The sequence below is a fragment of the Meleagris gallopavo genome, chromosome 1 (assembly GCF_905368555.1).
Source record: "Meleagris gallopavo chromosome 1, MGAL_WU_HG_1.1, whole genome shotgun sequence".
Classification (NCBI taxonomy): Eukaryota; Metazoa; Chordata; class Aves; order Galliformes; family Phasianidae; genus Meleagris; species Meleagris gallopavo.
The window spans coordinates 86793260-86806882 of record NC_139404.1 but is presented as its reverse complement, the minus strand read 5'-3'; the positions used below and the strand labels follow the sequence as shown (position 1 = coordinate 86806882).

The 13623-nt window shown below is 35.9% G+C and overlaps 1 protein-coding gene across 1 annotated transcript; it reads right to left on the bottom strand.

Annotated features, from left to right (window-relative positions):
* Positions 1–27: 27 nt before the first annotated feature.
* On the bottom strand, positions 28–11610 carry TRAT1 (T cell receptor associated transmembrane adaptor 1). Its single transcript, XM_019619743.3, is given in 7 exon segments — positions 28–56; positions 58–306; positions 1374–1432; positions 2412–2473; positions 3581–3617; positions 5305–5418; positions 11414–11610. Coding segments are annotated over 6 exon segments (540 nt in total). The 5' UTR covers positions 5411–5418; positions 11414–11610; the 3' UTR covers positions 28–29.
* Positions 11611–13623: the final 2013 nt, after the last annotated feature.

Genomic DNA, 13623 nt, shown 5'->3' with positions numbered 1-13623 from the left:
GCAGATCTTGCTTTGATTTCGTACTTGGTTCATGAAGCCACTTCAGATGTTCTCTCCATTTGTCCTATGAATCAAACCCATTAATCTTATGGGATCGTCATGAATGGCTTCTACGTTTGCTGTATTTTCAGCAGCCAGTTGCTCACTGTTAAGGTAAATGCAAGCTTTGGAAGCTGTAATGGTAGATTTAGATAATCTTTCTTCTTCATCCTCTAATGGAGGGTCTTTCTTCCTCCTTGGTTTTCTGCGTTTTCCCTTGGTGCTGTGATCAAGTGAGGCGTAACACATCTGATCAACTGATTCCACCTGGAAGGAAGTTTACTTTATAATTAACATTCAGTAGTTATGTTTGCTTTAAAATTATATCTAACACGTCTACATGGTAATCATAGTAGGGGCTGAGGTTTACTTGAACTAGCTGTAAATTACGTTATTAAAAGCACAAATGATTAAGTTACAGCAGCACAGAAAACAGACTAACGTAACTTAATGATAATTAAGTTATGTTATATCCTTACAATTGTAAAGATATATTTGTATATATTGTAAGGCTCATATCCTTATAATTGTGGTAGAGAGGAAGCCCTCTTCCAGGTATCATTTCAAAGATTCTCTGTGGGAAATAAGAGCAGTTTATGTAATCGTTCCAAGGTCTTTGAGGTGCAGGGCATTGTTTGATCTGTTTTTCTTCACTCAAATTGATTTATTGGAATCCCATTATTAGTAACAACACTTTCCACAGACTTTGTGCAGAAAGAAGTAGTAACGGGTGACTCTTTTGAGCACTGTTGACACTGGAATTTTCATAGATGATTCTGTTTCTGTGAAGTTTATGAAAACAAATCTTTAAATAAAAAGGGAGAGACTGGGAATAATTCCTTATGAAATACCTAGAAAGCAACTCCAAAATTGATTTTGGGAATGCTTCAATTATAGACAGATTTCAGTTGAAACTTGTATGCTTTTAGATTTTCAAGTAACAACAAAATACAAATCAATAGAAAATCGGTTGTCTTTAACAAGTTAAGGAATATAGATTTTTATACTGGGCAGGAGAGAATCATTCAAATTTGTGATTATCATGTGATGCATGTCTAATTGAGCCTGATTTGCATGCTTGTGACTGAGCATTATTATGCCACATGGATGGAAATGATCTGTTTGTAATCTTTCTCCTCCCTTACTAATGACCCAGATTGAAAAAAATTCAAATATGCTTAAATTCCCTGATAATCTGAGACACTGAAGTATGGTAATTTTTGTGATGTGCAGCAGGAATATTTTTGATACTTACTGTCATGGAATAAATGCAAGAACTCTGTGACAGACCACATCACACTGATTCAGAAATCCAAAATTAAAAGTAAAGATACCTGTAGTTCGTTAACTGGCCTTTGAGGCTGGGACTTCATCTGCTCGTAACAACATTCCTCTGTAATTTACCAAAGCAGAAAAGTATTTCCATTACTAAGACACGCTACTCAGAATTAAAAGATCCAATTAACAAATCCCCTGTTACAGAAGTACCCCCTCACCCGCACCAGTTTACTACATTAGAAGTTTAACTTGTTTGGTAGTGACAGGTACTTCTTCTGTCTTCCTCTGCTTATAGAGAGGCAATTAGCTAAGAAATTCTGACACAACACTGAAGCAAAAAATGTTCTGTCCATGTGGGTGGATGGGAAGTTTCTCATTCCCTAACTGGAAGTTATTTGGAGCTGTTAGAACATCTTCGATTAAGAGTAACTTGACATACCTATGTATTTGTCAGTACAAACAACTTTTCAGCTTCAGAGCTATGCAGAGACTAGTAGGCTTTGAGTGACGTACCATCGACCTGTCTATATCCAGCTGCTGTTATATGATTTTACTGTCTCTAATATGGTATGGATTGCTGCTGCAGAAGATTCTTCGCTTTGGCCCAGTGAAGCACTCTGCCCACTCTCCAGCCACAGTGGGCTGTGCTTCAGCATTTCTGTTAACATGTTTCATTTGTGAATGGACAGCACTGAGAGCAGGAACGTGCTACTTTTTGCTAGCTTGTCTGGGGTCACTGACTTTGGGCAGAAGGCAGTTTGTGTCTTAGATTGCTTGGAAGTGTGTGTGCTAAGTGTGTTATTTTAAATGGGTGCAGCTTTACATATAGAAAAGCTGTTGGTTTTGATGTATTTGACTGAACAGTACTGTTTGGGTTGTTTAAAAAAAAGTCAAATTCTATACATGACCTCATCTTACAAATAGTGCAGTATGGTAATTCGATGTGGGCCCTAAGTAGGTATGAGTAAAGCATTTTTAAAAAGGGAAAGATTCTCAAGGCTGCTGAGAAACACAGAATATGTTGGCCAGTCTGCTTTTAATTCTGAATTTCTTATAGACACTGAATAGACAAGTGTTCTTAAAATGAAACTTACCTAAAATATCTTGACTGAGATTGCCATAAACTGGGTCATCTCCTGTGTAACAGTCATTATAGCTAGAATAGGGATAGAAAGATAATTTTAAATCGTTTCATAAACTTTATTTAGGACCCCACTATTCTACTCTTACCATTTCACATACACATAGCAGAAGACTGTATGTGACCTAAAAAACAAGGAGATGGTAACATCAGCTTCAAAGAAAGAAGAAAGGACACTTCCCATATTCTGAACTAAAACTGAACTAAAATTCTTATGTCGATGCACCTAGACAAGATCAAAGCAAAGTTTGACTTTGAGTATTTAATGGCATTCTGTGTTTTGCTACCTGGTGTTGTTTGAAGATGTTTTCTAACATGTTTGTAAAAATGAGGATTGTTAGAGAGCTTCACTGTCTGATCCTGCTGCATCCCTGTCCTGTGCCTTGTCGAGGATAAAGTAATGAAATATGCTACTTTATTTCAGTGGTATTTCTCAGCTGAGCAGGCAATAACAAACAAAGCAGAGGGACTTCCCAGTTTCCAGGGAGTATGTTAATGAGGATTGATTTTTGGAGGAGAGGCAGCAGCAGCACATTCAAGGGCTTAATATATTTGAGTTGAGATGAAATTCCTTCCGTCTCTGTTTTCCTCTTTAATATGGAGTAAATTCAACAAAATTGGTGACAGATGGGGAGCTGTCCAGCAGCTGGAATCAACGCAAACAAACTGCTTTATTGCTTTGGAATGTAATGTGTAAAAGAAATATAAATACAAATTATTGTTCCACAAGAATGAAATAACAGATCATAATTCCTCGTTGTTTTCTCAGTGTTCTCTTTACTATAGATTAATTGATTCCAAGCAGTAAATACTGCCTTAACACAGTATATCATGCTTCCTTCAGTCTTTAAGGTTACCATATTGGCATGCAGTTTTTTATTCTTGATGAAATGTCTGGAGGGCATCTCTTACATGAAAATTTTTCCCCTACCTTCTCTCTCTCTTTTTTTTTCTTTTCTTTTTTTTTTTTTTTTTTTTTTAAACAATCATTCTGCTCTCCAGTATCTCTAGGCAGGCCACATAAGATATTGGAGGGGTGGCACAGAGGAAAATTCAAAGATATCTATCATCATTTATTGCTTATTTTACTCTTCTCAGAAAAGGATTACTTATACAGCTTACCTTTGAGTGTTGTCTTCATTGTCTTTATACATTTTAGCTGGGAAAAAAAAAAAATTAAAAAGTGAAAAGATAATGAAATGTGCTCCTTAAGAACAATTCAGATAATTGTCTTAATTGATATGCTTTTGACTTCACTGTAGAGAGTGAAATTGAAAGCTGTGGCATCTAAGTACTTTCAGTTGTCCCCTGTTTCACTCAATTACTTTTGAATAATAATTTTAAAAGCTTGTGTTATGTTTCTGTGCTGTGCTACAGACTCTGTGTTACTTTACAGGAAGGTCTTCAATCTCTATTTTGTTAAGCATCATCAAATACAGTCCCTTCTCCCAGAAGTGTACTGTAACACATGGGATTAATTTCTTGTTCCCTCCTCCTTCTGCTTCTAACTCTTTGGTTGTTTTTGTTGTTTTTTTTTTTTCCTCTGCCTAGGGAGGCACATCATGTGTTTATATTAGAAGATGAAAGGTTCATTTGTTTTACTGGCAGTTCAGAGTTGCTCCTGTCTCTGAAAGAGAGAGATCTGCAGAGGAAGAAACCGAGGAAGAAAGATTTATTGCTAGAGCTTGATTAATAACTTAGGAATGCATGACTTTCTATCTTGTTCTCCAGAACTCCAGAATTTGCCATGGTAAAACTCTGATACCATGAATACTGTAGCATCAGCCAATCTGACTGCAACCTTGCTCAAGGTTAGTTTTGTAAACGGCTGTGATTTTTCATCAGATAAATATCTGCCTAGTAACACTAAAAGACAAAAAACGAAAAGGCAACACCCTCCTCCCTCTCCCAGAACACTCTGGGCTCTCTTTTAATAGCTTGTCAGCTATTCATCGTGAATTCTGCTTATAGGTTTAAGCCTCCTGCTTACCTAGATTATCTATGCATGTAAATATGTTTCAAGTGGTTCAGTCTACCTGTGTTTGCCTGCCCATCTATATGCATGCAGCACAAGGAGCAGATTTCCCAGTGTAAAGTCACTTTTCCTGAATGGGAATGGTGAGAATTGTACAGCTGATTGGTAGTACTGTCTTAGGCAGTTATGTGGAAAATCTTAGTTAATTTTTAACAAAAACAGAGCATGACTGTAGTCATCCTCTAACATAAATAAAACAAATTAGTTCCACGAACTAAACAAATTACTATTGTTATTGACATGTTGGATTAAGTGCTAGAATCCCATGATGAAAAGCAACTCAATTTTTTTTTTTTCCCAAATAAAGTGAGCACAAAATTTTTATATCTGAAATTCAAATAAGCTTGTAGGAATTTGAAGAGGATACAATTTTCTTAAATGTATTTTGTATCACTACAGCTACTCAATATCATTTTAAAATTAAAGTACATATGTTAAATCAGTTGCATCAAAAAATATTCTACAAAAGGGGAGTTATTCATCTTAAAAATACACTTTTAAAAATAAAACATTAGCCAGAAATAAGTTCTTCACCATATACACATGCTGTTGGTTTATCTTCAGGGGATGAATTTGGGTAGCTGCTTTTAGTAGTAAGTTAGGCAGCTAGTGATCATCCTGTAATGTTATCTGACTCTCCTAAATAATTGAACAGTTTCATCCTCACAACTAGAATCATTCTAGTCAAAAGATAACTGTAAGATTCAGAAAAGTAGTTTTGTTGGTTTGACATCTGTCAAAATCAATAGCATTCTCTGCAGATATTTTTAAGCTCTTAAATTCCATCCCTTACAGAGACAATCTTGCTTACCTTCTTGTTTCTTTTTCATATAGTGTGAAATATTCAGTATCAATGAAAAAATGAGAGCCAAACTTAGAAAGGCCAAAACTCCCCAGACAGAATAATGGCAGTCCATTCCTGTAACTGAAAGAAAATTGTTTTACAATACATGTCATCTAAAAATCACACTGTATTTTTTGTGGCTTGTTGATTTTTTAATTTTTTTTTCTTTTAACTCAAGCTTCTATATGTTTTTTGTTTTTTTTTTCACACTACAAGAACTATAGCTGTAAGAACTAAACAATTAATACCCAAACCAGCTGCTAAATAATAATAATAAAAAAAAAAATCTGTAAATTTTAACAGAGATGCTGTTTGACAGCAAATGAAAGATTGAGATACTGGTTTACTTGTAAAATGCAGTAAAAATCAGAAATTGACATAGAAAAAAACTCCTCATTTTAATGAATAGCTTTGAAATTTTTCTAATTTTCAGTAAGTTTTTGCTAAATGTTAGAGTTTATGAATGAAATTCAGAAAATGAATTCAGATAGAACTTCACTGGGAATTTCTCTCTGCAACAGATTTCAAAGATTGGTTGTGTGTTTTCTTGCATCTCCTATTAAAGCCACTTATCTTTACTTATATTCTTGCTCTCCTTCCTGAGAAAGCAAATGATGTAGCTAAGGATAAGCAGAAACTGGGAGCTGGACACCCCATGGACAACTGCAGAGAAAACCTTGAACAGCTCCTGAAGTACCTATAGCAGATGGTTCTGTTTCATTGAACAGAGGTTCTCCTTACGCTAAAACTGCCTCTTGCTGAAGTCCTGTTACAAACACAAAAAGGAACCCATACTCAGTAAATCTTATCTAGCTAATTCATCAATTAACGTAGCTCATATGAATTTTCCATCACAAAGCTTTTTGATGACAATAGACTAATTGTCATGGTCTGATGGCCAAAATGATCAGCATTGCTGCAAATGGCCTGTGAAACCTTTCTCTGACAGCGGACATACTAGCCAAGCAAAATGGTGAAACGAGCATGTATCTAAATACTTCACATTTCCTAGAGGCATGTTTCACGTTGTTCTAGATTTGGAATACTTGAAATAAATTCTGGACTTGATAAATAATAAATTCCACTAATAGTGCATGAAAAAGTGTAGCAGAAGCAGAGCAGTCAATGGGAGAGGTTAGATGATACCGTCAGAGTGATATTCAAGTATGTCCGTAACATTCCCGTTTGTTTTTGATGTAGCTGGATTCCATTAGGGTCTTAAGTTTTCATTTACTTCTTAAAGGAAAGCTGATGTAAAGGAGTGTGCATTCCCATGTTGTAGGCGAGAGCAATGTATTGGTCCTGCTGAAAATAGAAGGGATTGCTCTTTGGCTCACTGGCTCCAGCTCACCTTAGGCAGTGTTCTGGTTTTTGTTCCCTAATTATGCTGGTGTTGCAGAAGATATTTTAGTTTTCTTTTATTCCAATCCACAGATGTTCTTACAGCAATGAAGTAAGATAAATAATCCCATGTGGTGAAAAATCACGAGTCGTGTTGGCTAAGGTACAGCTTTTCTTCCTGCTCAGAACTCTTCTTAAAAGAACAAAACAGAACAAATAAGCTGTACCTTTCTGACAGATTGGTAGCTTTTCTTCATATGATCCTTCCAGTGGCCATTTGCCCTTCCTTTTAAACTAAATATTCAATTTTCCCTTGTTTCTTTTCTCCTACTGTAGTTCTCTCAAAGAAACTTGAGGGCTCTCCATGACTGCAGTAACACTTTTCCTGTTGAGAAACACTTTCTTGCAATGAGATACGGACATTTAAGACAAGACAACGCTGCACTGAAACAGCTACATATTCCCGTTTTCCAGAGGAAGAATTAAAAGGGATGTCTCACCTTGAGAAGATGTTATTACCTCAAAAACATCCAGTGCTTCAAACCTATTTACAATAGGTCTACAAAATTTGCATTCTATGCAACCTCTCCAAAACTACCGGTAGTCTATGTCAACGCCATGATCCTTATGGCTAGTGCAGTGCCTAAATATTTCCTCCTTCTCCTTCCCGTCTATCTTTTGTGACATGACTGTCTTTCAATTTTCTTATGCTCATTTCTTATTGCTTTTCCTAATAATCATTGTTCAACGAGCAAAAGCAATACTGTGGTCTGAGAGATTCCCTTCTCAGGTATGTATGATAGAAACTACTACCCTGTGATTCATTAGAATAAAAAGAGGAAGTAGATCCCTAACATAGAGCTTGGACCTGAGTTCTCAACTTCTTGATGATGGGTTGATGGTTGAACTAGATTACTTTAGTGATCTTTTCTAATGTTTATAGATTCTATGATACTTGGTATTGAAGGCTATACTTTATTTCTCTGTTTCAGGAATTCTGATTTTTCCTGGTGTTTCCAGAGTAGGAGAATTCTTAATTGAATTGAACGAGGGAATCAAATTTTAGAGGACAAGCAGGGTGTTTTTGACAGTTTAGCTTCTGAGTTAAATTGGAATTACTGACTGGAAAAAAAATAAAGGTTGGCAAAGTGTTATTTTTCTAGGACTTCAAAGTATTAAAGCAAAATAAAAGGCCTGAAATCTGAATTTCTAATAAAACGTACCAATTTTTTTAAATTTATGAACTATCGCTTTCTAATACATAGTTTAGAAAAATCCATGGGTTTGGGGAGAGACAGAAACAAAAATATAATTTATTCCTAGCTGAACATCAGATTATTTTAAAATTAATTTCCCAAAATTCTTATTCTGCTTGTATTTCAGTATAATGGACACAAACACATAAGTGACTTAAGTGTCTTCTCTTTGAATCTTTTTCTATTTTGGAATATGATCTATTTGTTTGCCAGACAACACTACTTCAAAAACAAAATCAGTTCTCAGTTACCCATGAAAGCATACTAAAGGCCTTGCTCTCACCCAAGAATGCCCCTCTGTGTGGTCTGAGCTTTTCCAGTGTCAGTTTGAAGTTAATTCTACTTTCCAAATAATAAATACAAGAGATTTTTCTTTTATATCTTAGCTTTATGCATATACAACCCTCAGCTCTTGTCCAACCGCTCTTTTACTACCTTTATATTTGTTGTTAGTATACTGGCTATTTACAATTGCATTATTTAAATATTTTGACAACAGCAGCAATAGAAGGAAAATTTGTGTGAAGAATAGTTTGTGTCCTTAGATAACTGTGCTGCTGTCTCTATATGTTATAATGGATACAGTCTGTGGCAGCAATTCATGCTGAAGGCAAAAAGACAACCCAAGTGTGGAAGGAGAACTTGAAATAAAAAGAAGTTTAACTGTAGCTTAGAGTATTCTGAAATAGTTTTATTCCATTATCTAATTTTAATTTGAATTAATCTATTGTCAAATACAGTAAAACCAGATGTATTGTTTTTAAATTGCATGTGTATTCTAAAGAACTCTTAGAATAGTGTTCAAGAATTTTTCACTCAAACTGAATTGTACGAAAGAAATTTTTTTGTATCTTTGAGGGGAAAAAAATCCTAAGAATTGAACTTACGGAATAGTACACTGATTTTAGGAGGGATGTGTTCAATTTCTATGGGAGTTTCATATGGTAGGCTTTCCTATCTCAGACAGACTAAGAATAGTAGGGTTTTTTTGTTTTTGTTTTTTTCCAGAAGAAATTGTACTGAATCTGTTCCTAGAGGAATATTCTCCACCAAGGAAGTTAAGAGTGCATTGGATAGGCAAAGATTTCATGAAAACAAATCTGATTTTAATTCAGAAAAGGCTGGGAGGTGTGTGTGGGCGGGACGGGGGGGGTATACTACATTTAATCTTCACAAAGACATCAATAATTTGAATACCTAAGACAAGAATCTCTACATTCTGGAAACATTCTTTTTCTGCTGTTCTTTCATTTCTAATACAGAAATAGAGTCAAACTTGGAGGTGTATCAGGTAGACCTTCTGCGTTAGATAATTCACTCTCTTTTAAGGAAATTTTTCTTTTTGGGGTTTTTAATATGGGGTTACTCGTACTGTCAGTATATCTTCTGCTGCTTTAAGCAAGTGATACTGTATTCAGTTAATAAAACACAGGCACAGAAAAGCCTTTCTAAGTATGTTGTTAATTGTAGTTTATTTAATTTTTAGATCTCTTGGCTGCTTTTTCTACCAACAGATACAAGATGTGGAAATAAATAAGCATTTGTTGGCTTGTGGTTTTTTTGTTGTTTTTTGTTTGTTTACAGAGTCTATTCTGCTGTAATTAGAGTGTGGATTAAAGGCAAAAAAGAAAAATTTTACCCTCGAATTATCTGATGATACCATTATGTGTTGTGCAGTTGACCCAAGAGAAGGAAAAGGTGTTATCTAGAGGGACCTGGACAGGCTTGAAAAGTGGGCCCGTGAGAATCTAATGATATTCAACATGGCCAAAGGTGTTGCACCTGAGTTCAGGCAATCCCAGGCATACTAGGAGAAGAACTTGGGGGTCCTGGTGCATGAAAAGCTGGACTTGAGCCAGCAGTGAGCACTTTAAGCCTGGAAGGACAACTATATCCTGAGCTGCATCAAAAGAGGGGTGGCCAGCAGAGTGAGGGAGGTAACTGTGCCCCTCTATTCTGCCCTCGTGAGGCCTCAGCTAGAGTACTGTGTCCAGGTCTGGGTCTCCCAGTACAGGAAGAATGTGAAGCTGTTGCAGCAGATCCAGAGTAGGACCATGAAGATGATCAGAGGGCTTGAGCACCTCTCTTATGAAGAAAGGCTGAGGGAGCTGGGCTTGTTTGGCTTGGTGAAGAGAAGGCTCCAGGGGAATCTTGTTGCATCCTTCTGGTCCTTAGAAAGAGTGCTTGTAAATAAGGTGAAGATTGAGTTTTTGTCTGGGCAGACACTGATAGGGCAAATGGGAATGATTTTAAACTAGAAGGAGGTTTAGATTAGATATTAGGAGGAAATTTTTCACTCACAGTGTAGTGAGGCACTGACAGGCTGTGCAGAGAAACTATGAATGCCCCATCCCTGTGGAGGCATTCAAGGCCAGGTTTGATGGGTCCTGGACAGTCTGAGCTGGTGGGTGGCAACCCTGCCTATGGCTGGGAGTTGGAACTGGATGAGCTTTAAGGTCCTTTCCAAGCCAAGCCGTTCTATGGTTCTATGACAAAAACCAAAAACAAAACACTCTAATCTTTCTAGGATTAATCTCTGCAATTCTGCAATTATTGCAACTTGAAGGAATGAGCATGGATCATTCTTTACTAATCATGTACTTACATTTTGGTGAAAGGAACTAGATTCTACAATTTGGGGCTAGAAATAAGTATTTATTTTTCTATATGTGTATGAATATGGAGCAGAAAATACTATGCTCTGTTCTGTCATTTTCTAATCTACTTTATTTAGGGAATTCATCAGAAAGGAACATACAATTTTTCTACTACACCTTCCTACTGAAGAGAAACTAGATAGGGAATATAGATAATTGTTGAGCAGGAGTTGCTTAACAACATGCCATCTATAGTGTCAATTCATAAACCTCCTTGTGTGAATGACTACTTGATCACTACGAAGTTTTAGAAGATAAGCTGGAGCATAAAATGGTTTGTTTCTCCTTTTCTGTAAAGTTTTCAACAATGAGACAAAATTAATTTTTCCTCTCTCCAATTAAATGATGAACTAAATAATATTCTGTACTAATGACCTCTAATAAAAAGAAACCTATTAAGAGTCTGATGAATATTAAATTAACATTAATAATGCTCCCATCTGTGTGAGCTTTTAAGACAGGATTAATTCACCGGAAAGGATTCCTTAAGCTGCAATTAATTAGTGCACAACTAATTGCTTTATAAGATATCAACTTCGTACTTCAGAAGGAAAGAAGCACACCATAAAATAAGAAATCCTCAGTTTAGTAAAGTTTTAGGCACAAAAATGATGCCAATGCTTAGTCCTCATCAACAAGCTTTTGTGCTTTTGTCCACTTTGCTGAAGATTAATGAAGGTTTAAGCAATTGATTGTGACTTGTCCTCAGCATTATATTATTATTAATAATTTGACTTCGGAATACTGGACTGTAGTCAACCAAAGTACATTTCTATCATTCTGTTGTTTTCAAATGTAGAGTACTAAAAGTACAAGACTTACCCTGGTTACGTTCTTGTAGGAATGCCCCGCACCTCTTTATCCAACAGGAAATCAACTTATGTTATGCTGGTAGACCTTGGATGCTGTTTTATATCAGACTTACGAGCACAAATCTATCTCTGGAGTTGCCGTCAGTCTCAAAGGGCTCTAGTCTTCTCTTCACCAGCTTTCTTACGAACAGGAAATGTAGCTCAGGCTTTTACAACTTCACTAGCAAACTGACAGTCTCCTTGATCATACGATTCTGAGAGGGAATAAAAAATTTATATGTGCGCTTGCATGGATTATCCACCCATCTTGCCACAGAAGAGTATGTATAGGACTATTTGTTCAATTCATATGATACAAGCCTACTTTTGTAGAACCCATACTGTCAGGAGTCTTGTTTTGCTTTTATGTTGGATTTCACAAAAGTATTTGGGTGCCTTGTTAAACTAAATTACAGAAATATTTTCCATAGGAATGCTATTTGACTCCTTCTACCTTAAGGTTTCGAAACCAAGTCTGGAAAGTCTTTTGCTGAGAGAGCCTACAGTTTTGCAAAAAATAAAAAGATGCAGTGGCATGATGTAGAAATTATACCATTGACAGCTTTTCTCCCACCGTTCTTTCAAGTCTGTGAATCAAAGGCAAGTTGTGGAGAGAGTAAATAAGCATGTAGCTTAGCATGAATGTTTGTTTTTAAACTTAATGAAACGTGCCTGTGTTTGGCTAGGGAAGCCATTTTATTCTCAGAATTGCAGTTGCTTCTTCCAGAGGAAGCCAGCTTGTACAGATGTTGAAGAGACTTTCTTTTAAATTCTAAGAGTTGGTGTGGTTTTGGTTTTTGCCTTTTTTTTTTTTTTTTTTTTTTTTTAAGAGCAGTTGATTTTATTTCCAATTATACATAATGTAGAAGTGGGAAGTGTTGCTTAAGAAGAAAGGTGAATCACCTGTCTATGTTTATCTTTTTAGAGTACATTTATTTAAACTGTTCTTAGCATAATCTAAGGAACAATGCAAGGCCATCCTCTTTGGGAAAGGCTCTTATAGGAGGAAATGTCCTTGGCAGTATATGTTTCTTTGGGATACTATTACTTTTAGTTATTATTTTTATATTAACTGCCTTAGATTAATGCTTAAGAAATAATTAACTGGTTGAGCATTCTTTGCAGGTGCGGATTACTCTTAATATGGTATACTATTTCATTTGAGTCTAAAGGCAAGAACAGCTCTTAACTACTCAGAGCTTTATCAGAATGAAGCACATTAATAATGAGAAATTATTCTAGAAATAATGAGCATTATTTTTGCGGTTGTAATTATCTTGATGAAAAATTGCATGAAAAATAACATTTTAAGCTGGTCATAGCTTTGGTGTTTACTAGCTACTAAATTCAGACATCCTACTCAAATATGGGTAGCATCAAAATTAAATATAGATACTATCTCAGTATTAAATGAAAAAGCATACGTACATCACATTTCATTGAAAAATGGGATTTAGGATGAGAGCTCCTCTCAATAAGTGATGCATGCTATGATCTGTAGTCTAAACTGAAGTTTTCAACATAGAAAAGATACAGTTCTGTGAAATGCTAATTGCAGCTGATATGTTTCAAAGTAAAAGGTATGTCATGAGCTTAGGGAAGGAGAAGGACTCAACTAGTTATAACAGCTAGATTTAATAATTCCATGTTGTAGGCTCAGTTGAACAGAAGAGTCCCGAAGCCACATGATGAGTATGAACCTCAAAATGAGGTCTCTAATGAAGGAAAAGAAGGATCTTGAATTGAGCGAGAAGATGGAGAATAGATAGTGGGGAAATACATATTGTGTTAATTGAGACAGCTACTTAGTTTCTCAGCCAGGAGTGTGAGAAGTAAATCTGAGATCTGCAGAGGATTCATAATGAATTGCTTATTAGCCTGAACAAGAAGATTATAAGGAATAAATTCCTTTGGAGATGATTATGGACATAATGGATAGGTGAATAGTGAAAATGCAACAGAGGATTTCTGTACGCCTGTGGTAGCACATTAAAAAAAATCTGTTCTCCAAGAGCAAATCATTGCTTCTGCAGCCAAAGATGCTGCTGAACAATAAAGTCTGTTGGATTAGGCATGAGTTTGATAAGCTCTTCTGGGCAGCCTGCAACACACTGCAAGTCCTCTTCAATAGCAAGAAACGTTCCACTGCAGGCTCTGAAATCTATAGTGAATATTTCTTCT